This window comes from Lagopus muta, chromosome 8, assembly GCF_023343835.1.
Source record: "Lagopus muta isolate bLagMut1 chromosome 8, bLagMut1 primary, whole genome shotgun sequence".
Lineage (NCBI taxonomy): Eukaryota > Metazoa > Chordata > Aves > Galliformes > Phasianidae > Lagopus > Lagopus muta.
Genome location: NC_064440.1, coordinates 1,570,800 through 1,598,031, shown reverse-complemented (window position 1 = coordinate 1,598,031; position 27,232 = coordinate 1,570,800). Strand labels below are relative to the sequence as shown.

Here is a 27,232-nt window from a genome sequence, read left to right as displayed (position 1 = left end):
GATGCCCCATCCCTGCAGGCATTCAGGGCCAGGCTGGATGTGGCTCTGGGCAGCCTGGATGCTGGTTGGTGACCTGCACACAGCAGGGGGTTGGAACTGGGTGAGCACTGTGCTCCTTTTCATCCCAGGCCATTCTGTGATTCTATGGTAGTGTTTCCTTGTTTTTTAGAGGTCAAAACTGCATCTATAAGGTGGTACGAATGTAGCAATATATGCTATCAGGAAAAGTTTTTGATCACTACTTCTAACTTAATTTTGCTACTAGGAGCAATGGATAAAATTAGATAGCTTTGTTTGTAACACTTCAGTTGAGCCAAACTGTCAGCAGTGAACTGGAGACGAAAACCATGCATATCTGATCTTGTGCTGCATGGATTAACTGGGGAGAGCAGTTCTTCAGTATTCTGAAGATGTGAAGAAAAAAATACCTTTTGAAATCTATTGAAAAGGTGTGACTGAGACCTAAAGAAGTCCAGCATGTATCACAACGCCCCAAATATTTACCTTCATTGTACTTTCTGTCCTGAAGAAGCAGCTAAGTGCTAACAGTTCTTTGTTTAGGCAAATTTAAGTTGTTGTACTGATTTGTTTTCCATCTGGTCACTGTTCCTGTAGATGAATTGACAAAGACGTGGTTCTAGCAGAAGATAACATCCATATAGCAATACTGTTCTGATGTTGAGTGTTTCACCATGGCTCATAAGGATTGCATGCTGTGAAAGCAGTGTGTCAGCAGTTTGGTAGAAGTTGCAGGTAGACAGCTTGTGATGCTGCAGAGCTGTAAGCATTTTTCTGAGTGCTTGCTTAAGCTTGGGCAATTGTATGTCTAAGCATGCTAGGCTATTTCTGCCTCAGTTCTAGATCACTTGTGGCCTCAGTATGCCATACTCATTCTGCAGTTAAAACCAAGCATTCTGAGCCTGTGTATTTCTTCTCCAGTGATAGATATTACTCTTTGACATCACAAGCAAAAGTGAACTTCCTTCTGCTTAAATTGGTATTCAGTAGATTTCAAACTGGAAGAAGAGGTGCCTTCTAATTTCAAGGTTATTCCAGACAACACTCAGCAGTAAAATGGTCTGAAAGATCAATGTGGTCACAAAGGATTTTAATTCTGAGATGTGTTTTTACATTTTGAGCTAAAAGGTTAAGAAGGAACGTGAACTTAAAAGTTTCATTTTGGTTGTTTTGCAATTGAATGATTTAATTACGTTGCTTAAAATGCCTTTTTATTTTTTTTTCTCCTTCAAGATATTTTGTGCAGTGCTAAAAGGCTGAAATTGCTGATGCAGCCACTGAGCTCAATCCATGTGAGAACAGAGGCTTTGGCACTGACAAAGCTGGAGGTCTGGTGGTATCTACTCATGAGGCTGGGACCTCAGCTGCCTGCTAACTTTGAACAGGTAATAAAGCTGAAAATTGTCATAGTTTTGCACACTCAACATTAATTAAGCAACTATGCTAAGTCTGCTCCTTGTTACCATAGCTTTTTCTGTACTTGCTTTTCCCTTCTATGATTTATTATTAAAATAAAACTGTCTTAAGGAACCAAGGCTGCCTTGTGGGTATATATACACACGTATAGCACATTATATATGCTTACAGTTGTCTTTTCAGTTCTAAAAGACTTTGATAATGGACTTGCATGGATAAGGGCATCTTAGTAGAAGTCTGCACTTGGTGCTCAGCAATAACAAACATGGGCAGGTTATATGGGAGCTGTGTTGTTCTTTCACTGTGCTCATAGAGTCCACCATAGGAAGCACATACTGAATAGATGACAAAATACTGAGAGAGATCATAGGAAAATGACCCAGGTGTTTCATTACCACTCACATTATAATGAAGAAAATGTTTCTACCAGGATTCTGAGTTTTATCAAATCCAGGATGAGAGTAAATTTAAAGAAAAAAAAAATTACCTACTTTTACACAGAGTACAGATGGATTGTTTCTAGCATGAATCCAATAATTTTTGTTTTCTCTATCCATTTGTGTATCAGTTTACTTGTCTTAGAAATACCTTTATAAGCACACTGAAAACTGATGCTGTGAGCAGCAGTACAGTCTGGTAATCACAGTGCATGGGTTCTTTCTGGCTTCTGGCTTGTCATACTCATTTTCATTGGGATTTGGTATCTTTGCAGGTCTGCATACCATTAATCCAGAGCACTCTAAGTGTAGATTCTTCTGCTGCACTACAAGGAACTCCCTCACGTGTGCCATCCAACCCCAGTTTAGCAAACCCTCCACAGAAACCAGGTATGGAAGGACAAGCCTGTTTCACCTGTATCCTAAATGTAGGAGCTGGAGGTGTTTTGTGTAATATTTGTGCTTTTTCATTTGATTTGCTACTGAGATGAGCATGCAGACATCTCCAGACATGGTGATTTACACTGGTTAAAATTGAGGCTGTTGCAGGCAGCATCCCATGCTTACAAAATCATGCTCATCAAACTGTGTGTCCCCAGTTTGCACTCACTTTTGCAAAGGAGCTTTGAGTTGAAACTTTGCTTTTTGTGTTGCTAAGTGCTCCCTTTCTGTCCCAGTCTCAGTTCTGGGACGTTTTCAGTACTATTTCTGAATAGTGATCATGAATATATCATTGACTATATATCATTCATGATATATCATTGAATATATCAATAACTTACTGTAAGTACGTGTAAAGTCATACTAACTGAGCTTTACATGAAGTGTCTGATGAGGAACTGCCTCTCCTCTGCATGGAAAGCCTTATGTAATTCTAGACTGCCATAATTAGGAGCCTCAAATTCGTTGTGTGGGTGTTTCAGGTGTGTGTGTGTGTGTAGTGTAGTGTTTCTAATGTGCTCTGTACCCTGGCAGCTTCTGTTGCCAAAACCAACCCTGATGTCTTTGGCTTTGATGCAGCTTTTGGAAGACATGTACTTTTAAAACCTGTGGTTATTACTGTGATGTTAAATGCTACTTTGAATAGAAGTGCCTGCTTAAAATCAGACTCCAGAGGTCCCTCCAGCCAACCCGATTCTATGGCTTACCCCTGTTACTAGTGTGGGATTTTGGTCTACTGGATCTTTCCTCTCACTGACTATAGATGAAATACGAGGCATTTTATTCTTGGTTTCCCCCTCCTTAGGTCCTTATCCATTTGCAAGTCCAGCCACACCAAGGATGAACTTGAATTCCAGTACTGCAGGACCGGTGGCAATTCCTTCCATTCAGCTTCTGGGGATTGAAATGCTGCTTCACTTCTTGATGGGACCAGAAGTTTTGGACTTTGCAAAGCAAAACAAACTTGTGCTCAGTTTAGGTACACGAGTTATGTTTTTTCAGTGTACTTTTGCATAATGTGAAATGAATCACCTTGGATTTAAAAAGACATCCAGAAAACACTAAGTATTTGTGAGAGTTTGGTGTCATCTTGCATAGTGGAAGTTGCTTTTAATTGTGTGAAAAGCTTTAAGTATGCACACTGTTGCTTTCTTTTTAAGGCTTATCTTACAGGTAGGCTGTGAAATAACAGATTTACAGACCTGGCTTTGTTCTCCTCCTAGAGCCTCTCCAGCACCCCCTGATTGGTAGCCCATCCTTTTTTTGTAAGCACGCCAGCACATTTATAAATGCAGTTCAGGATGGATTTATTGCAGTTGGAAAAGAAGTTCCTGGTAAGAATTTAGTGGTGAGATTTTATTGCCTTTCTTCAAATGATGCTGGGGAGGAAAACATAAAGAAAAAATGTTTGCTTTCTGTAATATTCCATTGCTGATGTTACTTAAATAGAACTTGGTTCTGAAGCTTGATTCAGTTCCTGCTCACATCAGTGGTTTAACCCAGTGTGTATTTAAGCTTTCCTTAATGTTTTTATTGCAAAATTAATAAAAATATTGTTATCTTGTAGAATCTATGCTGAATAATATCTGGAAGGACATAAATGGGCATGTGAAAACAGCTATTGAATCAGGTGAGAAGTGTATTTTTTCTTATGTTTTTTTTTTTAATGTTTTATGCCTTAAGAAATGCTTGTTTCATTGCTGGTAACAGCAGCTTTTAGGCATCAGCAGCAGTTGTTTTGCAACTGATCTCTTTCATCTGTGTGCCCAAATCCAGACTGATACCAGTTTGATCAGGGAGGCACGGTGGCACATGGCTGCAGCTGTGTTCCATTAGCACTGAGACAGAAGCATTTACACTTCTTTTATTGACAGAAAACCAGTTTCCATTTCCAAAAATGATTCTGCACCAGGACTTCAGTATTAAGAACACTCCTCAGTATTTGGTGTATTGCTCACAGTAGTATGAATTACTTGTTAGGTGATTGCCTCTTTTTTCCCTAATCATTTTCTGTTCTGTAGCAAATCGTTATCTTGTAATCTCTTTACAGATACATAAATACAAGCTCTTGTTTAAAGTGTCTTGATAGTGGAGTGTTTCATATTGTTTATGATTACAGCATTCAGGAATTGTGTGTTGCTTGGGTGCCTCCAAAACTTCACATATCAGCTGCTTTTTTAACTTGTCAAAGTTGAATGTTAATAGCAGGATTCCATTCATGTTAATTCCATTTTACTTAAAAAATTAGGGATTGCTTAATTGAAATGTTTTGCTTACACTGCTTTTCAGAGAGACTTGGTACTTGTTATATGTTTATAAATGCACACAGAATTTCTTATGGTCCTACAATACATTGCATTTAAGCTTTAAACAATGGTTGATGACCATTACTTTGTTCTGCTCTAACTATAACTACACTTTATTCCAGGTAATAAGAAAGAAAAGCAAGGATCAGAAGTGCTGACTATGTTGCTCCAGGCCTTAAAAAACATTGTTAGATCAAATTCTCTTCCTGCACAGAAAGTACTGGTAGGTTGGGGCTGTGTTCTTACTTCTTTCAATCTAATTTCTATTTGATTCTCTGTGTTCTGATTGGTGGTAGTCTTTTGCATCTTTTATCAGATTAATTTATCAGAATGGCCTCTTAAGGACCATATGTTTGGTGTGAACTGTAAGTCATGCCATTCTGATCTAATGACCTCGTGCTCCTCAAGGGCTTCTTTCTTAAGAAGTGTCTTCCAGACTTGGCAGCAGTGTTGAGTGTGGGTATGTGACTTAGCAGCACCTGCTGTTTTAAATGACTGCTGCTTTTACAGTGCATTTTGTCCTTTTCCTAAAGGGAAGCAGTTGTTACCATTTGGCTTGTAGTTTGTGGTGTTGCATAAAATAGTAGTTACCTCAAAAGAAAAAAAGTACATAATGGCATTTTTCTTCTTTTCCCCTCCTTACCTCAGTCCCTCATTGATATTACTGTGAAGGAATTACCTCCCAAAGTGTTGGGATCACCAGCTTATCAGATTGCTGATATGGATCTTTTAAATGTAAGTCTGGCATCCTTGCTTGTCTGTCTTTATGGTTCAAGGTGTTTGGATGTTGTGCCTGCAGCTGTGCAGAGTGCTTGATCAGAGCTGTACCTCTTACTTGTATTGCAGTGCTTGCATGATGTACACCTACCCTCAGGTGCTGTGTCAAGGACACAGTGATTAATTCTGCAAAGCCTGTAGCTTTTTAAAGGTGTTTAATTGCTTCAGCTGTAGCATGATTGCACTTCCCTCACAATCCCCTCTGAGCAGTAGTTTAGTTCTCCAGCATTTGCCTCTAATTTTTTTTTGCTTTGAAGTGTTAGAATTTACAGTTTCTGACAACTGTTAACGCAGTTGTAAATTCCTGGCTTACAGAAGATGCATGCACACTGAAGTGAGACAGCTGTTTCATTTGATCAATGTATTTCTTGTTTTGACCTCTTCAATTCCTTTTAAAAGGGAACACCAGCTTTGTTCTTAGTTCAGCTGCCTTTCCATAACAACCTCTTGGAGTGGTGTGTGACAGATGAGAGGTATGTGTTGTTTCTTAAGGGTTTTTGTTTCAATAACAAGGTCCCTTAGAGTTGAAGACTGTCTAGAATTCCTTTCCTAACTTCAGCTGAGGAAGTCTCTCACCTTTTTAACTTTCCATCCCTAGATTCTTCATCATTCTGGAAACTCTCATGCGCTATGTTTTATCTGGGCCTACATCTCCACTGGCTTTCAGTGAATCTGTGCTGTGTGTTATAAATCAGAATGCCAAGCAGGTGGAAAACAAGGAGCATCTTTGGAGGATGTGGAGTATTGTTGTTAACCCACTGACTGACTGGATTCATCGGGTATGGTGACTTTTCTGTCCTCTTTCCCAGCACTCTCCTATACCCCAAAACACAGCCTGCTAAATTCTGTGCTTACATTCCTCTTGGTGTGCTTGTTGTGATCATAAAATTACATAAGCTGTGGTGCTGTTTATGGGACTGGAATGCATGCAGCCTTAGTATAAATATTTGCAGTGATGTTAGCAGTCCTATCCAGCAGGTTCAGTACATTGCAGTGTAGGAAACACTGAGCTAACCATCATGCAGTCAAGGGATGTAGAAGTCTCAAGAGTGTCTGTTAAGCTATGTTAGGTGTCTTGTGTAGGTAGGCATCACTGCAGGAGAAACAGATAAAACATGCAATTTCATACTCTCTTCCCTTAGATTAAGGGGTTATTCTGGTATTTCTTAAAAATGCTTTTTGCCTGTTAAATAGTAAGATCAACATGAGCTCTGAACAGAGAGGTAGCCAATTTAAAAACACAGTTGGCTATTTAGCTTGTGCAGCTTCCATGTTCCAAACAAATGCATTCAGAGTGACATCATTTGTCATTCAAGTTCTGTAGTTTGCTTCACCAGTGCATTTTTTCCATTGCAGACTAACGAAGTAAATCAAGGTGATGCTCTGGAGCACAACTTCAATGCTGTCTATAATGCTCTGTTGCTACCAGTATTCCATATCTTCCCTGTTCAGGACTTTCCACAGGTAACTGTCAATACTGATGCTGATCAGAAGCAGTGTGGGTTATATTAAAATTGCTAAATGCTAGCTCATCTCAGAGTGGAGCTGCTTTTACCAGCATGCACATACATTAGACCACTGCTCTGAGATTGAAATTCAAGTTTTGACATCAGAACACTTAAAGCAAGTCTTTATCTCCATGCTCAGAAGTTGATATTTACAGACTTACTCTTTTTTGTTCTTAAAGCCAACTATGAAATCCTTGCTTCGTGCTTGGTCAGACCTGTACAGAGCATTTGCTCGCTGTGCTGCTTTGGTTGCAACAGCAGAAGAGAACCTGTGCTGTGAAGAACTGTGTGCCAAAATAATATCTGGGCTAGAAGGTGAAACTCCAGTAGTGAGTATAAACCAGTGATATTGAACTATAGAAGTACTTCAGCAAACATTTTAAGTGACAGACTTGTGCAAGAATCTGTTAGTAAACTTTAATGGAGTCATTGCTGTAACGTAAAGTGTTTTGTGTCTGGCTTAAAGCTGTTTCATTTTACTTCTGGGAGCTGAACTGGAAATGGATTGGAAGAAAGGAGTAAAAAATAATGCTTGAATGTTAAAGAGAGTTGAGTCTTTGGGTTCTAAGCATTTAAGTAGTGCTGGTTTGGTGGATGTCATAGTTATGGTAAACGTGGTTTGTCTGGTTGAAGTTTTGTATGCAAGGTGTACCTTTAGGTTGAATTAACAAATCCACAGAGGGGTTTTGGTGAGGAAGGAGGATAGTGGAGTGTTCAGAGGGCATCTTTTGCTCTGTGCCTCTGGTAATGTCAGCTTTGCATGCTAAAATGTAGACTTTGTCACTAAAGCTTATGGAAGAGGGAGCATCACCTCTTCCCCGTGTGCAAAGGCACGTTGGGAAGTAGTGATTGTAGGTGTCAATGAATATTGGCTTCAGGAGGTAAAGTCCTTTGTGATTGCAAGTGGAGCATCTTCTGAAAAGAATACTGTAAAAGGAAGAAACAAAGAGGAAAATGGAATTTGAAAATATTAGCTTTGGAATATAACACCAGCTTTCATTTGATGAAAATTTGATGATTGATCTATCCTGGTGATAAAACTCAGTTCTCAAAAATCAAAAATGATTCATTAGGCTGAACTTGAAGAATGGAGGGCTTCAATATGGAGGTTACAGTGATGCAAATTTTTTTTTGCTCCTGTCATCAATATTCCCTTGTAAAAGCAAGTGGAGTTCTTTATTATTTACAAGGGCTTGAGGAAATGCTCAAAATGGATCTTTGTATGCACTAGCAATGGCTTGTGCTTCTTGAATGTAGTTCTTTCCATGAAAATCTTGCTGCTATGCTACAGTGACTTTCCTGAAGATCAGATTGAGTCCAGTGGCTGAACATAGGCACACTGAAGTTTGGTAGCACGTTCTGCTTAATACTGACCTATGTACCTTACAGCTGCCTGTTACTGTTTCTCTTCCTTAGATTATATATATTCTTAGTATTGTACAGGGTGGGAAGTCTGAATCTTAAGTCTGTCCTACAATACATTTATGCAAGCTGATCTTTGTCTCACCTGAAAATGCACAAAAACTTCATGCCTTCTTTTAAACCTAAAAGCTATTTAGCACTGCTGTGCCAAGCACTGTTTTACTGCCACTGTTGCTTGTCTGGGCTTTGCTGATGAATTCTGTTTCCTCCTCAGATGTCTGCAATGCTGGATGGTCTCACCCATGTTGTGGGAGTTATGGTGGACTGCATCAATTTTTCACCCTATGGTATTAAATATCAGCCAAAAAATAGATGTAAGTCAATACTTGAATCTTGGAGTTTTCTGTTGGTTTCTTTCTGGTTTGGTTGGAAATTAGAGTTAATAGGGTGGAAGTGATAGCTGTAGGGTATCAATAGTCAGTATACACTCTGCATCGTAGCTGATAAGGAATTGACAAAAAAATCTGAAGAACTGATTTCCAAAATGAATGAATTCAGTATGAAACTCCATGTTTTTCATGATTTCTCTGCCCTAGCTTAAAGTAATGGGACATAATGTTGGGCTGCTGAAAGAATGAAATGCTTCAATGGGGGATACTGGTGAGCAAAAACATGATGGAGACTTCACTCTGAATGAAACTTGGTAGCTTCCCTTCTCCCCCCCTTGTCTGAATTCACACCTACTAGCTGACAGCTCTGGTGTGGCTGCTCTCTTCTGCAAGGAAGCATTAAAGATGCTTAAAAACAGTCATTAGGGTGAGCAGTAAATACAAATAAAAGGAGAGCTGTGTCTGTAATAGTATGATAAAGTTATGCACTGGGAAATGTATGTTTTCTTTTAGATCTAGTTCAAAACTTCCTATGTAGGTATAGTTTAGGAATCAAAGTCATGTTTCCCATGTAGAAGGGAAGTTAAGCTGTGTTTTGTTGTGATGTGTGTTGGTTGTATAGGAAAAAATACATCTTTCTCTTTTGATATTAGCTCCACAGACACCTACTGACTGGTCTAAGAAGAAAAGGGAGCCCCTTGGGAAGCTCTCCTCCCTGTTCAAGCTCCTGGTGATGTTACTGGACTCCTTTCATGCTCTCAGTTCTGAAGAAAGCTGCCCAGAATCGTTGGCGTCTGTTGGTCATTCAGTTATTGCTGTTCTTCACAACATCATCAGCCACGTTTCTTTGCCGTCGGTGATTGGGACCATGTTTGCAGTTTTTTCAAAACCACTGGCAGTGTTTTATGACAAAACAAAGTGAGTATTTCAATAATGGTTGGAACACTGAACTCAGTGCATTGCTGCATAGCTGGGAAACTTTGTGTAGTCTGCAGCACACAGTGTGTTTAAACATGGCTCAGGGTTTTCAAAGCTTCAGTGCTAGGCTGATGCTAGGACAGTAAGGACTTTCAGCTTTGAAGTCTGACAGCTTTCAGGGCACCTTCTACTTCAATCAGAATTAGTTGAAGTGCAGTAGAATCACGAGCTTTTAAGCAGAGAGAAGAATTATTTGTTTGCTGTGTGTTTGTTTTCTTTGGTTTTTGTTCTGATCTGGGGTTTTCTTATTTTAATCCTTCATGGTTTTTCTTCCTAGAACAGGGTGAGATCTCGGATGGGCTTGGTGGGAGGGGCTGCCAGGGGATAGATTCTGATCTGTAGATGATACAGGGTGTGAAGACTTTGTTCAGGATAAGGAGATGAATGCAGTACAGCTTCCAGCCTCTTGGGAAGAGGGAGGGTAGGGTAGCATGCTTCTGCTCAGCCTGTAAGTGTGGTTTTGTGGCTGTTAACTGACATTTGAAGCAGGGCTGCTACTGCTGGACTCTAAAATCTGAGTCCCTGTCAGCAAAAATCCATTTGTTCCTCTTTGAGGTTGGGTTGAACACCACCTTTCCATCTCCCATCTCATCTGTCTTGCTTTGTGTCATCTTCTGTGCAGTTACTCATTAAATAGGAGACATGAGCATTGGGTGTTTTTTTTTTTGAGGGAAGGCATATGCAAACAAATACAGACTTGGAAGCCTCCTCAACATCCTAAAAAAAGCCCCAACACTTGCTATTAATCAACATTTGTAATTACAAGTTTGTACTAATTGTTAATCTTTCCATTAGTTCTTCTTGAAATTAGCATCTATCAGTGGAAGCTGAAAGATAACCTTTGAATGCTTAGTTCAGGCAACTTAAAAATAGTGCAGTGGTTTTGTTTCACAGCATTACCTCACTGAGTTGTGTATTAAAACACAGTGTGCAGTGCTGGGGAGTCTGTGTTTAACTCTTGGGGTAAATGAGAGCAAAATATGTCATACCTTTTATTTGTTTTGGCAGGCTTGCTGATGTACCTAAAGCATACAGTAATCTTAACAGCAAGGTGAGTTTGGTAGAGAAGTAGTTGGGGTTGGGGAGATACAGGGGCTGTGTGGAGGTTTTTCTGTTCATCTTGGATTCTGAACAAAATTACAGTGAAGGTAGAGATTTAATTTTTAAACCATGCTGAATTGGGGCAGTAACTAAGACAAGGGAACGCGAGCTTTAGAGAGACTTGTTCTGTGGGGTGGTTTCTAAATTGGTTTGTTCAGGCTGTTATTGCCTGCTGTCTGTCTTAAATCACAAGCTTTAAATAGAGAATATGTGCAATATTTGAATGAAAACCTAAAAAATATGCACATATTGCTTCTTCCCTTCCTCAGCTCGAAAAACTCCTGGCTGAGATTATCCTGTGTTTACAGTCCCACTGCACGGGCTGCTATGACAGTGAGCTGCTGGAGCAGCTTTCTCCATTGCTCTGTGTAGTATTTCAGCATAAGAGCAAACAGATACGCAAACAGTGTGCCAACTTCTGGAATGCAACATTTGCTAAGGCTGCATCACTGACGTACCCTGAAGAATTAAAGTAAGATGTGCTTTTGTTTTTGTATACATTGTGTGTGAATTGTTGTGGAGCAAAGTGTAAAAAGGGCACTGCAGCATTCAGCAGGTCTTCTCTGAGTGTAAGAGCTACACTTAGTGAAGGTATGATTGTGGAAAGAAAACGTAGTATGTTGCTGATTTATGAAGGGTGATGTAAATATGTGGTTCTAGAGAGCTTGGAAGAGTATTCAGGGAATCACATGGCCTGGGTTGCAAAGGAGCACAGTGCTCACCCAGTTCCAACCCCTGCTGTGTGCAGGTCACCAACCAGCAGCCCAGGCTGCCCAGAGCCACATCCAGCCTGGCCTTGAATGCCTGCAGGGATGGGGCATCCACAGCCTCCCTGGGCAACCTGTTCCAGTGCCTCACCACCCTGTGTGTGAAAAACTTCCTCCTAATATCCAACCTGAACCTCCTCTGTCTCAGTTTAGAACCATTCCCCCTTGTCCTATCACTATCCACCCTCATAAATAGCTGTTCCCCCTCCTGCTTACATACCTAGTCACCTACCTTTAAACTAATTTAATTTAATCCTACAGCCGTGGGCTGTAATACTTCCAAGAAAGAGATCTCAGGTTACACACCATGCATTAGCATTGTTATGGTACAGTTCACATTCTACCTGTACTGACAGCTGGGGTAGCTGCTGGTATTACTGCACGCTTCTCATAAGCCTGAATTGTTTTGTTGAGCAGACCTGTGTTAAGCCAAGCCAAACAGAAAATGCCACTTTTGCTGCCTGGCTTTGAAAGCATTGAGATAGCTGACGAACAAAGCGGCCCATTCTCTGATGAGGTAAATATTTTGTTGACCCCTGTGGATGTTTGATTGTGTGTGATGTCCTGGGAATTATTCAGAAGGTACTGCAAAGGTCAGTTTTGACTTTTGTTTAGTGGAATTGGCTTGCAATTACTTCATGTTTCTGATGGTAAACCATGCTGTGTAAACACTTAACAGAAGACTGAACTGCCTCAGTTAATACATTTTAAATCTGGAATTCTATGAGCTTGTTCAAAATGATGTTTTTAAGTTCTCTATGTACTTTAGATGAAAATGGGCGTGATCAGCTGTAGTAATGAATACATCTTGGTGGGTTTGAGCTTGAAGTTGCTTCATACGATGTATTCACTGTGTTTTTATTTGAATAGGCAGAAAACTCCCAATGGGATGCAAAGCTGAGTGGGATGGAAGTAAACTTGGGTCAGAAACGAGACTCTATATTGGCCCAGACAAGTGAACTGAAAAATGAAGTAAAGGACAAGTCTGATAATGTGCAAGTCTCATCTGCGAAGGTGAGGTGTTTACTGATAATGTGACAGTCAAAATCTGTTATTTTTTTGGGCATTTTGAGTTAGAATTAATAAATTACTTGAATTTTTTTCCTTATAAACCAAACTGTAGAGCATACTTTGTTAACTTTTTTTTTTTTGTTTGAATTCTCTAGTAAGTTTAAAGGTTGTGTTTTAAGGAGGAATCATGGGAGGCTGCCTGATGGATCACAGGGTCGTAGAATGGCTTAAGTTGTGAGGAACCTTAAAAACCACCTAGTTCCAACTCCCTACCATGGGCAGAGTTACCACCTATGCAGCCTGGCCTTGAGAGCCTCCAGGGATGGGGCATCCACAGCCTCTCTGGGGAGCCTGTGCTGGTGCCTCACCATCTTCTGAGTAAAAAATGTCTCCCTAACGTCTAACCTAAATCTCCCTCCTTGTTTAAAATCATTCCCCCCTTGTCCTGTCACTTTCAGACCATGAGAGAAGTCAGTCTCCCTCCTGCTTGTAAGTTCCCTTCACGTACTGGAAGGCCGCTGTCTTGACACTTCTCTGTATGGGAGTTTATTGAAATTCAGTACTTTGCCATTTGACTGCAACTGCACAGTTCCCTTCTGGTGGTTAAGCAGGCATGTGCTGTTCTCCATGTGAACACTGGTATTCATTTCTGTGTGATGCTGATGCAGAGGAAGCAAGTACTTCAGGCATCATTACAGCCATGCACAGCACCACTGTGATATAACTGATTTTTCTGCTTAGCCATATGATAAACCAGCTCCTGATAGATTAAGGTGGCAGGGATCGTGCTCAAGCAGAGCTTTTACATTCCTTCCTAGCTCTGCAGTTAATAGCTGTCAAAATGGGTAAATATGCCTGAGAACAAGAAATGATACTGGCTTGTTTTTGGCATCTTTAAGTCATGTCCATGTTCTTTCAATGCAGTCAGCATCTACTGAGGGACGTGTGCCGATTCAGCATGCTGAGACAACTGTGCTGATCTGAAAGCTGTTTTATTCTGGATAGCTCTACCTGAACTATGAAGCAGTTTTCAATTCCACTGCTTTGTTTCTAATCCAGTTTGTTTTGATCTTCCTGTAGTTGAAATTGGAGTTTTCAGCTTCAAAGCCTAAAAGCGATGTACTTCTGGAAGAAGAGAAATCTGTTGATTTTGTATTCATTCCTCCAGAAACAAAAGCAAGGATATTGACAGAACATCAAAAAGAAGTGCTTAGGTCAAAGAGGTTTGTCATTCATTCTTTTAAACTGTAATGTGAAATGTCGTTTTGTTAGGTACATCAAATAGACATAACTTCAGTTCCTGTATTTCAGATTACTGTGTGTAATTATTTCCTTGTCTTCCTTTCAAGTTAAAACATTTAGAGCTAACAAAGTTCTTTGCTTTACTGTCTTAAAGCAATCAAGTTATTCTCTGTTCTACATTTCCTACTTGAATTAAATGTACCTCCAAGCATCAAACAGATAACAGAGCATGTTTGTACCTCCCGACTCTTGCAATGTGAATTAAAGCTGACATTTTTCTGATTTGTGGAATTAAAAGGGTTCTCACCTGATCTGCAGGAAAAACTCTTAGCTTTGAAAGAGAACTTTTTATGTCAACAGCGTATAGGAAATCAGGATATTCCAAAAAGTCAGTAAGAAGGGGATCTTAGAATTATCCTGTCTTCAGGCAGGTGGTCCCTAAAAGAGTACAAGCAAACCTTATGTGCAGTTGTGTTTTACAGGAACACAGTTGGACTAAGTGGTCAGCTTGTGCTGATGGATCCCTTGCACAGTGGGATCCTGCCCACAGCTCTTCATTAGCCACACATACAGCCATAAGCATGGTTGGAACTAAAGTTGGTGCGGGTGAAAACTGTGGTTCTCAATTCAGGGGATAAATGGTGATCCACGTCCACTTTGTTTCTTTTTCCAGTTGGATTGTGAGGTTGCAGTGGCAGATAGCAATACTGTGTCTTTTCTTTTCCAGAGTGTGGAGTGGAATGTGTGCTTACAGAGTCTCCTGATACTCGGTACATGCTGCATTGCTTCTTTTACAGCAATCCATACTGTAATGCATGTTGCTGTTTGAGTAGTCTTAAGAGTTTAGAAGTCAACCTCATATTGAGAATTTGCTGTCTTGTGATGCATCATACTACCCACTCTCATCCAATGTGTTTTTTTTTAATATTCCAACTTAATCATTTCTGGTTTTGTTTCAGAGTTGGTATTCCTGCTATGTACAACAATTTAGACTCATCACAAGATACTACCTTATTTTCTCAATATACTCAGAGCCAGGAAGATTCTTTGTAAGTAAGGGGGGCCGGTATATGCATTAAAGGTGTCCCCTTTCTTTCTTCATTTTTTTTGCAGCACTTCTAATTTAATTAACTTTTATTTTAGGGAAAAGTCATCTTTAATAGAAAATGCAAAAGAAGATATTAAAAACAATCCTCAGGTAATTTCTCAATGTCTAATGGGACTTAAGGTATCAGAATTGCAACCGTATTGGTGATGCTTTCTTCATAAGGGTAGCTCTGGTAATGGCAAAATTCCTTGATTACTGTCTTTGATTAATAAGTCCTTTTTAGATTCCTTTGAAAAGCAATAAAAAAAAAACAACAGAACATACCCAGATGTATCTGCTGACAATAATAGTTTCATTTTCCATATTGATTAACCTGTAAGGCTCTGCAGAATGCATTGTTTCTTGAGCTTCCTGTCTACTCCATTTCTGCATAGTTAGGGCCCAGGCTTACATAACCATGGCATATACTGATAGCTCTTGGGATTTGTATCATTCTCATCGACAGCTTTCAATCTGGTACTGTTTGCAGTGTTCTTTCTGCTGTGTTCTGCTTTACATAACAAAGGGTCTCTTATTAAATGCTTGAACTTAATTTCAAGGCACAAGAATTTATGTGGTCAGTTCAACATGGGTGTATTGAAGTCGTTTTGTTACAGGGCTGCAGGCATCGTGGGTCTTAGAGTGAACTAACTGCAGCACAGACTGAGCTGTGACTTACTGCAGTGCTGTTCTGGAAGCACAAAGCTAGGAAACTAACTCTTATTGACTTATTTCCATAACCTTTCCTGCCAGCAGATGTAATTTGAATGCTTCTTGTTTCCCTGTAACTCTTCTCAGACATCAAAATATACAATGTGTACACACACACTGAGTGGTCACACTTTGGGTGACTGTACTTTTAAACGGTTGAGCTGTGCTTCCTTATTCTGAACTGCTTTTGGTTGAAGCTGCAAGGGCTCGAGGGGGTTTAAACATTAAATTTTGTAAAGGAAAGAAGCATTTTGTGAGGAGGAAGCCTGGAGTGGCTGATTTTGGGATCCCCAGCATAAGAAGGGAGTGGAGCTGTTAGGATAGGTCTGGTGCAGGGGTTGGCCCGGATGGACTGCAGAGCCCTGCCAGTATCAGCTCTGCTGTGATTCTGCTGGGGGACACAACAGGGTGGGCACATCATAAGGCAATCTGAAGAACTATTTTTTTATGTAATAGCAAAACCAGAATTTGCTGTTTTTGGAACAGGAAGAAAACGAAAGGACTAAAAGCTGTATTGCTGATTCAAATGGAGTCACAGAGGACTGCAAACTGCAGAATTCACTGGAGGATGTGAAAGAGAAGTCTGCTGCTCACATAGAGAAGAACTCAATTTTAAACAGCGAAGGAGAATTGCAAAGGGGTGATAGAACTGGAATCGTTGAAGAGGAGCCATCAGTTGGAGAGGGATTAGAAAAAAGTCATACAGAAGCAGCTTCACAGGAATCCTTAGTAGGGAATGAAAACACTTCTAATGTCAGTAGCAGTTCTGCTTCAAGCGATGTGATCTCAGGAACGCCACAGCCTGTGAGCCGACGGCAATCTTTTATTACATTGGAGAAGTTTGATGGTTCAGAGAGCAGGCCCTTCAGCCCTTCAGCATTAAACAGTGCCTCAGGGATGTCTCGAAGTGCTCCTGTGCCAGATAAACAGGGAAATACAACCATATGCAAGACTGGGCATAAGCCAGGGAAGTCTGGGGAAGAGAATAAAAAGTCTTCACAAGCTGAGCAAATTTCTGCTGCAAAACGAAGGTTGACACGCAGACAGAGTAAAATGGAACAGCATGGAAATCAACAGTCCAAGGTGTTAACTAGCTCAGAACAAGAAAAAAGTGCACAGGAGTCTTTTGTTTCCAATAGCATGGAAAATAGTCCTGAATCATCTTGTTCAGTAGAAGACACGGAGCGTATTCTCACTGCTCAGCCCCAACCTGTCAGCTCTGCAGAGCCAGAAATCAAGAAAACTGAAGGTGTAATAGCAGAAATAGAAAAGGTCCGGGCGTTGGAAATGGATTCTAAGGAAAATACACCCCCGAAGGTGGCTGTGTCCTCTGAGCAGGTAACAGGTGATGGTAGTCAGGGCCCACATGCATCTCTGAGTCAGAAAATACTGAGACGTTCTTCGAGACGACGGTCAGAAAATGCAGAACTGGCAGCAGGTAGTCAGGATAAGGAAGATGGCTACCAAAAAAAAGACAGACGTAAAGAAGATGAAAAAGCTCTGCAAAAGAAGGTGCCCCAGACTAAAGAGGATGCATCTCAGAAGCAAAAAGCAGTTTGTGGGAAAACTTCAGAATATGCAGTCAAAAAAGAAAGTGGCCTACCTGAGAGAAGTGCTGCAGAGGACTTGGGCTCAAAGGAGCCTTCTGCTCCAAGGGGTGCTAATGAGGAAGCAAACAGAAGTGCTAGGAAGCCAGAAGATGCATTGAAGAATGACACGGAAAGTCAGGACTGTAGCTCAGACACAGTAGGTGAGAAGAAAAGGGAAAGGCCACGGTACCACACCAGGAGGAGTTCACAGGGGTTGCTTTCCAGCATAGAAAACGCAGAGGCTGATGGCTCTGAGACCAAGAAGGGAAGTTTAAAGAAAAAATCTGGAAAAACAAAAAATAGAAGTGATTCTCTTGAAGGTAAACGGAAGGATGTCCAGCCAGAAAGCCAAAATCATGAGGTGTCTTCTCAAGCAGATGAAAGTAAGAATGTATTGGGGATGAATGAAAGTGAATTAAGCAGTGAAGCCATCACAGATGCAGCACTGATGCCTGCACCATCTGATATGAAAAATCAAGAACTGCTTGCAGATGCTGGCGAAGCTGAGGGGTCTGCCAGCTCAAAGACTTCACCCAATACACAGACTGCAAGCGTGGAACAAAGCAAAGCTGGTATGTTGACAGGATCTTTCAGTGACCCTCAGGTGTCTGATGAAGTTTTGAAAGGAGAGGACAATAAATGCACTGAAAAGCAAGGATCTGTGGAACAGCGTTTGAGTGTTCAGCCTGAGATTGCACAAGGAGCAGATGCTTCAGGGAGTGACCTTTCCTCTGCACAAATGCAGGACTGTCAGCACAAGAGAAGCAAAAGGGTGAGAAAAGTAAAGAGCTGTGACTGCTGCTCGAAAAGGATGAAGCAGCAAACATCACTCAGTGAGTCAAAAACTGAGGATCCTTGTGAACTGATTGAGCCCCAGACCACGCCAGGTCAGGCAGCTGTCAGTGCAGCAGAGGTGTCTGGCAGCTCGAATCTGGAGGAGAGTTTGTCCATCACACCTTGTGCCATGAGCACACCGCTGCCTCCTGCTAAGGAATCCAGTATGTTGAGCTTGGAAAGAGACAAAGCATGTGAAGATCGTCTGCAAGGAAATTGTGGTGTTATGGAGGAAGAGGTAGAGAATCCAGCACATACAGCAGGTGAAATTAGTGATCTTGTAGTGGAAGTAAAAGTGGAAGAAGTTGATGATGAGAGTGACGGAGCTGAGCAGTGTGTGTCTGTGTCTGAGCGTGCTTCGGATGAGCCTGGTGACAGCTCTGTGGTTGGAGGGGATCACAGTGAGGAAAAGGCAGCTGGAGAAAAAGAAGAAAAAAGCGAGCATGGGGAAATGGAGGAGATGCCTGAGGTGTTGGCTGATGGTGGCAAACCTGAGACAAAACAGATGGATGAGCTAGAAAGCAAGCAGGACAGCAAGGAGAAAGCTGAGAACGCTCTGGGAGAAGTTTGCATTACTCCAGATAACGAGATGGGAGAGGAGCTGCCGGAAGCTGAGATTACAGGGCCTGAGAACATGGCTGTAGGCAATGAAGATGTAGTAAAAAATCAGAGTGCAGATTCTCCTCAGAAGCCAGAAGGCCTGAATTCTTTCATTTCGGTTAATGAGAGCCCCAGTGGAGTGCAGGCACGCTGCACGTGGTCTCCTTCAGCTTCTCCATCCACCAGTATTTTGAAGAGAGGGGTAAAAAGGCACCAAGAAGATGATACCTTGTCACCTGCTAATAAGGTATTGTGCAGTTTGTTCTGTGATACGGTTCATTCTGTTCATAAGGCATTAGTAACAGTGCTTGCAGTGCAGTGAGTTCCAAATACCTGCAGTTATCAACTTAATTTTTTCATTTGTAAATGAAGGTACGCTGAAGATAAGGGCCTGTAGATATTTTTGTAATGCACAGACATCAGCAGGCTTGTATTACTAGGAGCTTGGGAGGTTTGTTTTCAGAACAGCCCCAATGGCTGCTCTGCTTGCAGGAGTTGCAGTGGAACAAATGCCACTGCGAAATCAGCATCTTACCAATGCATTTTTGGGAAACACAAAATGTTTCCTTCAGCAGAAGCCGTTGTAATTGTGGCTTCAGTCCTTGGGTGAATGGTGTTCAGGAATTTCAGTGGCTATCCATTTCAAAAGGAGTGATTTTGTCTCTTTGGACTCCCTTCAGCAGACTGTAGTGGTTCATGCTATCAAAACTACTTCTCTCTGACAACAGATTCGTCGGGTCTCTTTTGCAAATCCTATTTATCAAGAAGGACTGGCTGATGACATAGACAGGAGAAGTCCTGTCATTAGATCCCATTCTTCACCGTCTTCACGAAGTCTTAAAATCTTATCTAATATTCAGACTAAGGTAACTTCAGATTTTTTTTTTGCATAAGTCTTCAGTTTCTCAGAGTGACGTAGCCAGCTGTAACGTATGCCTGTAGTTCCTTGCAAACAGTTGTAAGAGCAAAGAGTAGAACATGGGTAAGTTTAACTAGCTGTAACTGGTTTGTTCTGTGGCTCATTCTATTGCTCTGCAGGCTTACATGCTCTAAGCTAGGTAGCTAGAAAGTGAAAATTGGTTGAGTTCTTACAATCCTGAGAGATTTTTTTCCTCTTTTTCTATCCAGCCTATTACCACTCCAACCAAAGGATTTCTGTCCCCAGGATCTCGTAACCCTAAATTTATGAGCTCAAAGAAGTGTTTAGTAAGAAGTGCTTTGGTTCATGTTTCTTACTCTTTCTTGTATTCAGTTGTGTGACAGTTAATCTAATAATTTTTCTGTGTTATTTCAGATGACAGAAATGGTGAAGGAGTCACTGCCTTCCCCTGCAGAATGTGTGTATCCTGCCTTAGCTGGATGTAAGGCACCCGTTGATGTAATCTTACCTCAGATCACATCAAATATATGGTAAGTGCCTTGCTGCTTTGGACAACATGATTTAATGGAAACTGAGTTCTTACTGGATCTTAACAGCAACAAAAAAATGAGAAACTATGGAGGTCTTTTGCAAAACTGTATCCCCTGCTTCTCCTCCCAACAACCTTGGAATGACTCGAGTGGTCTTTAGGTAAAGCTGTGAAAAGTTTGCACCAAACTTACCTGCAAGACAGAGCAGATGGATCTTAATGATCTGTTACAAAGTGATCAGAGCTTCCACTGTATCAAAGGGGATGGCTGAAGGTGCTGCCATCCCAGTACTGCTTGGGGGCACTGCAGGACTGCAGGCACAGTGGGATTCCTGGTTAAGATCTGCATTACAACCATAGAAACACCAGGAGCTCAGCTGGTGTGTCTTCAGATTTGAATCCAGGTGACAAAGAATTGTATTGGAAAGTGCTCTGAATGGCCTTTTCCTGCTGTATTCTGCTTCTTTCCACTGATGTGTGCCTTCAGAATACCACTCTCTGATGGGTTTTGGATACATTGCAAGGTGCGTTTCTGCAAACAAAAATGTCATTTGCATTTTGTTTTCCTTTATTTATGTGGATGTAAATTGACGTTCGTGTAAGAGCACTTCCTGCTGAAGGAGGATGGAGGTGGATCTAATTAATTAACCAGCTTTTCTTTGCTGCAGTGCCAGAGGTCTGGGGCAGCTCATTCGAGCCAAGAACATAAAGACACTGGGAGATCTCAGTACTCTGACAGCATCAGAAATCAAAACTCTTCCCATCCGTTCTCCTAAAGTTTCCAACGTTAAAAAAGCTCTTAGAGGATATCATGAACAACAGGTAAAGCTTAATTAATCCTGGTTCTCAAGAAGCCAGAAGTAACTTAATGAACTACTAACAAACATTCATCATGAGTAATGTATTTTTCTTACTAGTGAAAGCACTTTAGGCTGTGATATCTGCCCAAGGTGGGCATTTGGGGCGCAGTGTTTGGGCACTCACAGTGGGAATGACTGTATTTGTTAAAGCACATCCTGCTGTGTAGTTCTGAACATCTTTGTTCTCTCTGAAAAATTCTCAGGTAAAATCTCGAGGGTGTGAAGAAATTGGAGCTCTCGAAGATGTGGAGAGAACAGTAAACAGTGCAGGGGATAAATCTCCTCCTGGGGATGAGGAAAAACTTGCAACAGGTAACTTGCCTGCATGTTACTTAGGGTCTGGCTGTCACTGCTTTCATTCTCTGCTAATGGAACACTTGATTTCTTTTGGGAAGCTGCTAGCTAGTCTGAAGGGATGAGTTGAGTTAATCACATCCTGAAGCTCTCCAGTAATGGCATTTTGGAACTTTTTAAAACCATTGAGGGCAAGATGTGTTTTGTTTTTCCCTAGAACTCTGTGTTCAGCAGGGCTCTGAGTGCTTTGCACATCTCAGCCCATGCTCCTCCTGAGTTGTTTGATGCTGCAGGTCCTGCTGCAGTCCTGGGTGTGCTCAGGAACAAAGGGGACTGTGGGGCTGAGGAGATGCCTGCAGGTGTTTTGGCTGTTTCCCAGGATACCCAGTTTGGATTTTGAGGCCTGGGGGTTTTTTTGTTTTGTTTACAGGGATTCTGGGGTTTGGCCTTACAGTTTTAGCAGAGGAATCTGTTTTTCCTGTAAGACATTTGAGGCATTTGGTTGACCAGAGGACAGAGAACTCAGGAGTGACTCCAGTCAGTGGTTTAAAGTGGACTTTTTCTTGGGATAACACATCTCAAAGAGCACTGGCAGTGTGTGAATAACACTATTTTGACATCTCTTTTTATTTTTATTACCTAACCCTCATCAAATACAATGCAAATCCCTATAAAGAAGAGGCAGTGTTTAGTCCTTAGGGGTGCCCTTGCCAGAAGCTCTGTCTCTCTGATGCTTTGTATACTGTTTTAATGTATTATTTAACACAGAACAACCTGCAGCATCCCACTGTGGCACAGTAATGCCGCAGTTGAGACCCCACGCCCTGACTGCCCACCCTGCCTTCCTTTGCAGATCTGGGTGAGCCCATTGCCCTGAGCAGCAGCAGCCCACCCCCTGCAGATCTCCTGAGCCAGCTGGAAGTGCTGGCTGCCCAGTTCACCTCCTCAGATCTCCGCAGCTACCCTGGCAGCCGCCTGTTTGAGATGCAGGAGAAGCTTGCCAGCATGACAGACTGCATCATGAGAACCCTGCGGTCCCGATGGACGTCGCCACCCCACGACAGTGCAGAGTAGTTGCTTAGAATTCCTGAGTAAGGAGGATTTTGTTACAAGTTGTTCCACAAAGCGTAGTTTTCTTACTGGTGAGTTAATCCTTGAGCTGTACCTTTTGTACTATAGAAGATTTTTTAACACCCATTTGATCAAAATGTATCATGCGTTACTTCTCCCGTTTGTTTTTTTTTTTTAACTTGTAGGATAGTTTATTAGAGAGATTTCTATTACATTGCTATGCATATCTCTTTCAGGTAGTGAAAGAAAACTTGATCAAGTTGTGCAATAGCAAAGACTGTGAAACCAAACTAACAGAGTAGTTAAATTATTTTTTTCAAATCCAAAAAGTGTTCTTACTGCTGTAAACTCCATCTGTATGGTGAGAGATGGCTCTCACAGCTCTGCTCTCGTGCTGCCCATGTCTGCTTCCTTCAGAGCTGCTGAAACCCTTCAGCACTTCTGTACTGAGGTCAGCTGTGCTCAGTTCCCTGCTGACAGCAGGATGGAGTGTGTTGTTATCAGATCACACTGCAGCTGATGACAAAAGCAACACTGTAAGCAAGAGACTTTGCAGAACTTGTTGGCCTTTTCCTGTGTTCTAACAGCTTTGTTTGCAGCAGCTCTCCTGTGGTGGAGAAGACCCTTTTCCCTTTGTGGAAATAAATGAATTTGACGTGGGTTCTTTGTATATTATGTATAGGCTTGTGATTGCAAATGTTGGTTAATAATTTATGGTTTTTAATTGCACGGAATGCACTGCTGCTTCTCAGAGACCTTCAGAGTTCTCCGTTTTTACCCCTGAAATCTAATTTGTATATATTGGACATTTATGGAAAGGAATGGCTCCAGGTGTCAGAACTTCAACATGTGCAAATAAAAGAGCAATTAGTTTCCAAAGTTGTTAATGTTAATCTTTAAGCTTAAAATGAAACAAATTGCTTCCAAATTGTTCATCCCTTCCTCAGGGTTGCTTTGGAATCTCAAGGTTAGGAGGAAGCTTGGAAGGCCATCATCAGGCAGGGGTGAGTGGGGCAGCAAAGACTGGGGGGTATCTGAGCAGCAGGATCCCATCTGTACCCTGTTTGTGCAGCTCAGAAAGTAATGAGCAAGACAGAGAGTCTTAAAGGACTAACGTGATCATTACCAGTGGTGAGTGGCTGGAGGTTTTCTTCTTTCCCTGATAACACTGCTTCCAAATATACTTCCTCAGGTTTAATCATCTCTTGGCTCCAGGAACAGGAATGTTTCTCTTGCAAGCTGGCTGTGTATACCACAGTATGTATGCTGTGAATTCTCTTTAAACAAAGGTCTCAGGGTTAAAGTTGGAAATCTTCCTGCTATGAGCTCACTTTGCTTTATCCAAGATAGAATTGTTTTCCTGCTTCTATCTTTGGAGGCTGGCTGGTACCAGCTGCTACCAAACAAATGCCCACAGTACAAAACAAATAATTGTTTGTCCAGCTTTTTCACCTTGCTGGGACTGCTGCATCCTGGATCTGCTCTCTTTCTGAATGAAGCAGGATTGTTTTAAGATAAATCTGCACTCTTCAGAGTGAAGTAAAGCATCAAACAGGCTGCGGAAACATGAGCTTTATTTAGTCACTAATTTACAAGTAACAACTTTTGACCCCAGAACAGAAAAACACCTGCATAAGAGCTCAGCAAGCAGACAGAAGAGGCTTTTGCTTTGTGAGATTTCCCCCTTTTTTTTACCATCTCCCCTCCAGATAAACTTTGGTTTGAGATCCTAAGCTTACATGGGAAACAAACATGTTTGAAAGTTTCAGAACACAAGGTTTCTCTCCTCATGGGAGAATGAATAAAGTAATGGTTGGTAAGCATAGTCTCCAGTACAGGTACAAAAGCTCAGTGATACGGAACTGTGTTGTGATTTTGGCATTGCTTAAAACATGTTGATAGTATTGTATGCTTAAATGTTTTAAAGGAAGATGCAGGCAATTTCAGAAAGGTTTTGGACACCGGAAGCAAGGCAGCTCTCATGAGCAGCACCAGGTGGTGTTTGCAGGTAGTTTTCAGAAACAATTTGAAGGGAAGAAGTTTCAAGAGTGTTTTGTTATATATATTTTTTTTCTCTCCCCATGCTGGTTTGTAAAGCACTGCCACTCACCATGGAAGACAATGCAGTGCTTTGGTGGTAGAAAGTTCTGTTGCTGACAGTGGGAAATGGCTGTGCCTGGGGAGGGCTGTTCTCTGGCTCACACAGCCTCCACGTAGTTGGCTGGCAGCATGCCTGTCTTGCCCGTTCTCTGCACGGTCCCATACATCCAGCCTTCATCAATGGCTTGCACGTTGACAATTGTGTCACCATCTTTGAAGGAAACCTCGTCGGCGTCGGCTGCTGTGTAGTCATACATGGCCCGGTACGTCTTCTGTGAATTGGAATAAAGAGGGGGAAATTAAGAGCTGTTCATAGCACTGCTGTTAGGTTTTGCTCAGAGTCGAACTACGTGGAGGGCGGGTGAAGCTGTGACTGATGGCATTACTGAAAAGTACCACCAGTGGTGGAGTTTTGGCTGGGCTCTTAAATATCCTGGTTTCGGATCACAGAACATTGAAAATACAGATTTTGAATGTCCAGTCTTTGTAAGGTATTTTCTGTTTGCATTCCTTTGAGGCAGTTGCAGCCTCCTTGGTCCTGCGAGGGGCAGCCAGCCCCCCACCTTGTGCCTTTGTGCTCTAGTGCTTTAGCTGGACCAGACCTTGTCAGAGTGTATTTGAGTACCACTCTTTAAACAGTTTGTCAGCTCAGGTTAGCTCCAGCCACAGCTGCAGGGTCTGACTTCTCTGGTAGAGAGAAAATGTAAGATTAAGCTTTTAAGCTAAGGGTCTACTGTTAAACAACAGAGCTGCTGCACCTTCAGCTGGTTTTGCAGCGAACCTCAGTCTGTGGATTCTTCTAGTCTCTCCTGCATGAACAGCAGCCCTGCTCACTCAAACTGCTATGAGCTGGGGAGGGGCAGTGCAGTGGCCCAGAGCTACTTACCCCAGCAGTGGATGGGTGGGAAGGAACTGATGACACGGTGGTTTGCTGAGTGGCAACAGATGCTGATCTCTGTTGTGGCAGCTCTATGGTCTTAGCATGTTTATAACCCACTAGGAAAGGAGAAAACAAATGGTTAGTTTACAGTTTAATGCCTTTAGTTGTTATGGAACTGGCAGGGGAGTGCAGTTGCTCTAAGGATCCTGGGATGGGTCGGGAGGTGATCAGACCTGCCCTTTATCCACAGCACTACAACTGCAGTTGGTCAGGGCCAAAGCTCAGCACTCTTGTGCTCCAGCTGTGAGTCCTGTCCCAGCAGAGGGGCTGGGCACTGCCTGGCCACTGCTGTGAGGAGCTGCAGCTTTGTTCCCATACCTGTGGTGCTGGTGGTAAAGAAGCCTTCGTTGCTGTAGTAGGACAGGTGCTGATTCACCCCCTCCGAGGGCTCTGATTTCTCATCCCCTCCACTGATGCTCAGGGCACTGGCAGAGCGGGAGTGTTCCCTGCTGCGGCGCTGTGCTTGGACTGCCAGGAGAAAACCAGGTGGTTATGGTGTGAGGTATAAAGCAGGGAGCTGCCAGCCAGTGTGGGGGTGGGCAGAAGTGGTTGCTGGCCCTTGCTAAGCATAAGAAAGAAGCACAGTTCTTATGTTCCTCGTTTATTTCTAATATCCAGATTTGTTCTTGTGCTTGCTATATCCAAAATTTGTACTCAAATTACTGCTTGCCTCCCTTTGTCAGCTGCCAAAGTGCAATGGCCCCACGCTATTCTGCCACTCATGCCCACTTTTCTCAAGCACTGAGCAGGGAAGAGAACTGAGGTACAGCACTTCAGGAGCTAAAAAGGAGGCAAGTGTTTCAGGCAAGCAGCTGTGCTGTCTGTGGAGCTATGAATCCCATACAGCCCTGTGCCAGAGGAGCACTTGCATAGTTAGTAAGATGAACTTTGTGAGAAGCAGCTCTATGGAGCAGTTTCTCCTCTCCTTTGTTCTCACTGCCATTAATTCCCACTAGAACTGTGCCTATGTATAACTGTGCAAATCACTGCTAACGTAGTGTCTGAAATAAGCATGTTAGCCTTTACTTGCATTCCCGCACAGAGAAAGACCTTAGAACTGTACTTCAGTGTCCCCAAGCAGTGAAGTTTTCCTGCTGGATTTGCATGAGGGGAGCCAACCTGAGATCATGTGTAAGCTCCTGGACTGAATGTTGTCCTCTGCAGGGTCGTAGTCAAAGACAGAGCCGGGGTTTGTGCGCCACACACGAAGACCTGCAAGAGAAATGATTGAGGAGCTGGAGCCCAGGCATGGCCTGGACAGCCATTGCAGCACAGAGTGGTCCAAAATGGGAGCAGAAATATACAGGGGAAAGGAAAGCAGAAGCTGGTAATTTATGCTCATCAAAGCTGTAGTGCAGAGGTGTTGGTGGTGAAAACACTTTGAGGTGAGCTTAAAAATACAGATAAGAAATGGCAATGAAATCTGGCATCTACTGTACAAAAGCCATATGGATGGGAAAGACAGAGGGGGCTTTGATAAGGCCACCAGCTTCAATTAACGGTAAATATAAACTGATGATTCCTTGAGCTTAAATAAAACAACTCTTTAAGGTCACCTTGTGTTCTGTGTAAGTGAAGTAGTGCAGTTTCTGCTTACCTGTCAGATTATTCTCCTGGTCCTGGTCCACGCGCTTTTGCTCCATTTCTACCACTCGTCTCTGAATGCCTCTGTAGCTGATGTCACTGAAGTCCTGCATGTTCTTCTTCACACGTTCTGTAATGGGGTCAGTGACTACAGGTGTGAAAGTACCTTTGTTCTTCTCAAAGTCTTCATGGTATTTCACCTGTCGTGGGGGAAAAAAAAATGTCAGTCCTGTTTGTTTCCTGCCACTCTCAAGTGAATTCCTTGCAGAGGGCCATTGCCCTCCTGAAGAGCTGCTGTCACCAAGGTCAAACTGGTCTGTTACTGATAAATATGTATTGTTCCCAAAAAGGCAACCCTGCTGCATCTCAGGAGCAAAGTCTTTAAGTAACAGATGTACAG

At 42.2% G+C, this 27,232-nt stretch overlaps 2 protein-coding genes across 11 annotated transcripts in view; one reads left to right on the top strand and one right to left on the bottom strand.

The window, feature by feature from the left end:
* RIF1 (replication timing regulatory factor 1) overlaps nucleotides 1-23,087 on the top strand; it is a 30,534-nt gene extending 7,447 nt beyond the window's left edge. The window contains exons 9-35 of one of the 2 annotated variants that reach the window (XM_048954058.1): nucleotides 1,252-1,403; nucleotides 2,147-2,261; nucleotides 3,118-3,291; nucleotides 3,536-3,646; nucleotides 3,880-3,942; nucleotides 4,741-4,841; nucleotides 5,267-5,353; nucleotides 5,795-5,868; nucleotides 5,994-6,174; nucleotides 6,752-6,859; nucleotides 7,083-7,232; nucleotides 8,540-8,639; nucleotides 9,308-9,572; nucleotides 10,641-10,683; nucleotides 11,003-11,205; nucleotides 11,918-12,017; nucleotides 12,371-12,514; nucleotides 13,592-13,734; nucleotides 14,713-14,802; nucleotides 14,897-14,951; nucleotides 16,038-18,821; nucleotides 19,303-19,440; nucleotides 19,703-19,780; nucleotides 19,869-19,984; nucleotides 20,652-20,805; nucleotides 21,047-21,155; nucleotides 21,991-23,087. In XM_048954058.1, the coding sequence (XP_048810015.1) occupies nucleotides 1,252-1,403; nucleotides 2,147-2,261; nucleotides 3,118-3,291; nucleotides 3,536-3,646; nucleotides 3,880-3,942; nucleotides 4,741-4,841; nucleotides 5,267-5,353; nucleotides 5,795-5,868; nucleotides 5,994-6,174; nucleotides 6,752-6,859; nucleotides 7,083-7,232; nucleotides 8,540-8,639; nucleotides 9,308-9,572; nucleotides 10,641-10,683; nucleotides 11,003-11,205; nucleotides 11,918-12,017; nucleotides 12,371-12,514; nucleotides 13,592-13,734; nucleotides 14,713-14,802; nucleotides 14,897-14,951; nucleotides 16,038-18,821; nucleotides 19,303-19,440; nucleotides 19,703-19,780; nucleotides 19,869-19,984; nucleotides 20,652-20,805; nucleotides 21,047-21,155; nucleotides 21,991-22,211 (6,059 nt within the window). In that variant the 3' untranslated portion in view covers nucleotides 22,212-23,087. The remainder of the gene's footprint in view (nucleotides 1-1,251; nucleotides 1,404-2,146; nucleotides 2,262-3,117; nucleotides 3,292-3,535; nucleotides 3,647-3,879; nucleotides 3,943-4,740; nucleotides 4,842-5,266; nucleotides 5,354-5,794; nucleotides 5,869-5,993; nucleotides 6,175-6,751; nucleotides 6,860-7,082; nucleotides 7,233-8,539; nucleotides 8,640-9,307; nucleotides 9,573-10,640; nucleotides 10,684-11,002; nucleotides 11,206-11,917; nucleotides 12,018-12,370; nucleotides 12,515-13,591; nucleotides 13,735-14,712; nucleotides 14,803-14,896; nucleotides 14,952-16,037; nucleotides 18,822-19,302; nucleotides 19,441-19,702; nucleotides 19,781-19,868; nucleotides 19,985-20,651; nucleotides 20,806-21,046; nucleotides 21,156-21,990) is intronic. The other variant, XM_048954059.1, reaches the window with a different exon arrangement.
* Nucleotides 23,088-23,765: 678 nt separating this feature from the next.
* NEB (nebulin) overlaps nucleotides 23,766-27,232 on the bottom strand; it is a 128,280-nt gene continuing 124,813 nt past the window's right edge. For all 9 annotated transcript variants that reach the window (XM_048954057.1, XM_048954044.1, XM_048954046.1 and 6 more), the window contains 5 exons: nucleotides 26,846-27,032; nucleotides 26,368-26,460; nucleotides 25,567-25,716; nucleotides 25,195-25,304; nucleotides 23,766-24,580 (listed from right to left, as the gene is read on the bottom strand). In XM_048954057.1, the coding sequence (XP_048810014.1) occupies nucleotides 24,407-24,580; nucleotides 25,195-25,304; nucleotides 25,567-25,716; nucleotides 26,368-26,460; nucleotides 26,846-27,032 (714 nt within the window). In that variant the 3' untranslated portion in view covers nucleotides 23,766-24,406. The remainder of the gene's footprint in view (nucleotides 24,581-25,194; nucleotides 25,305-25,566; nucleotides 25,717-26,367; nucleotides 26,461-26,845; nucleotides 27,033-27,232) is intronic.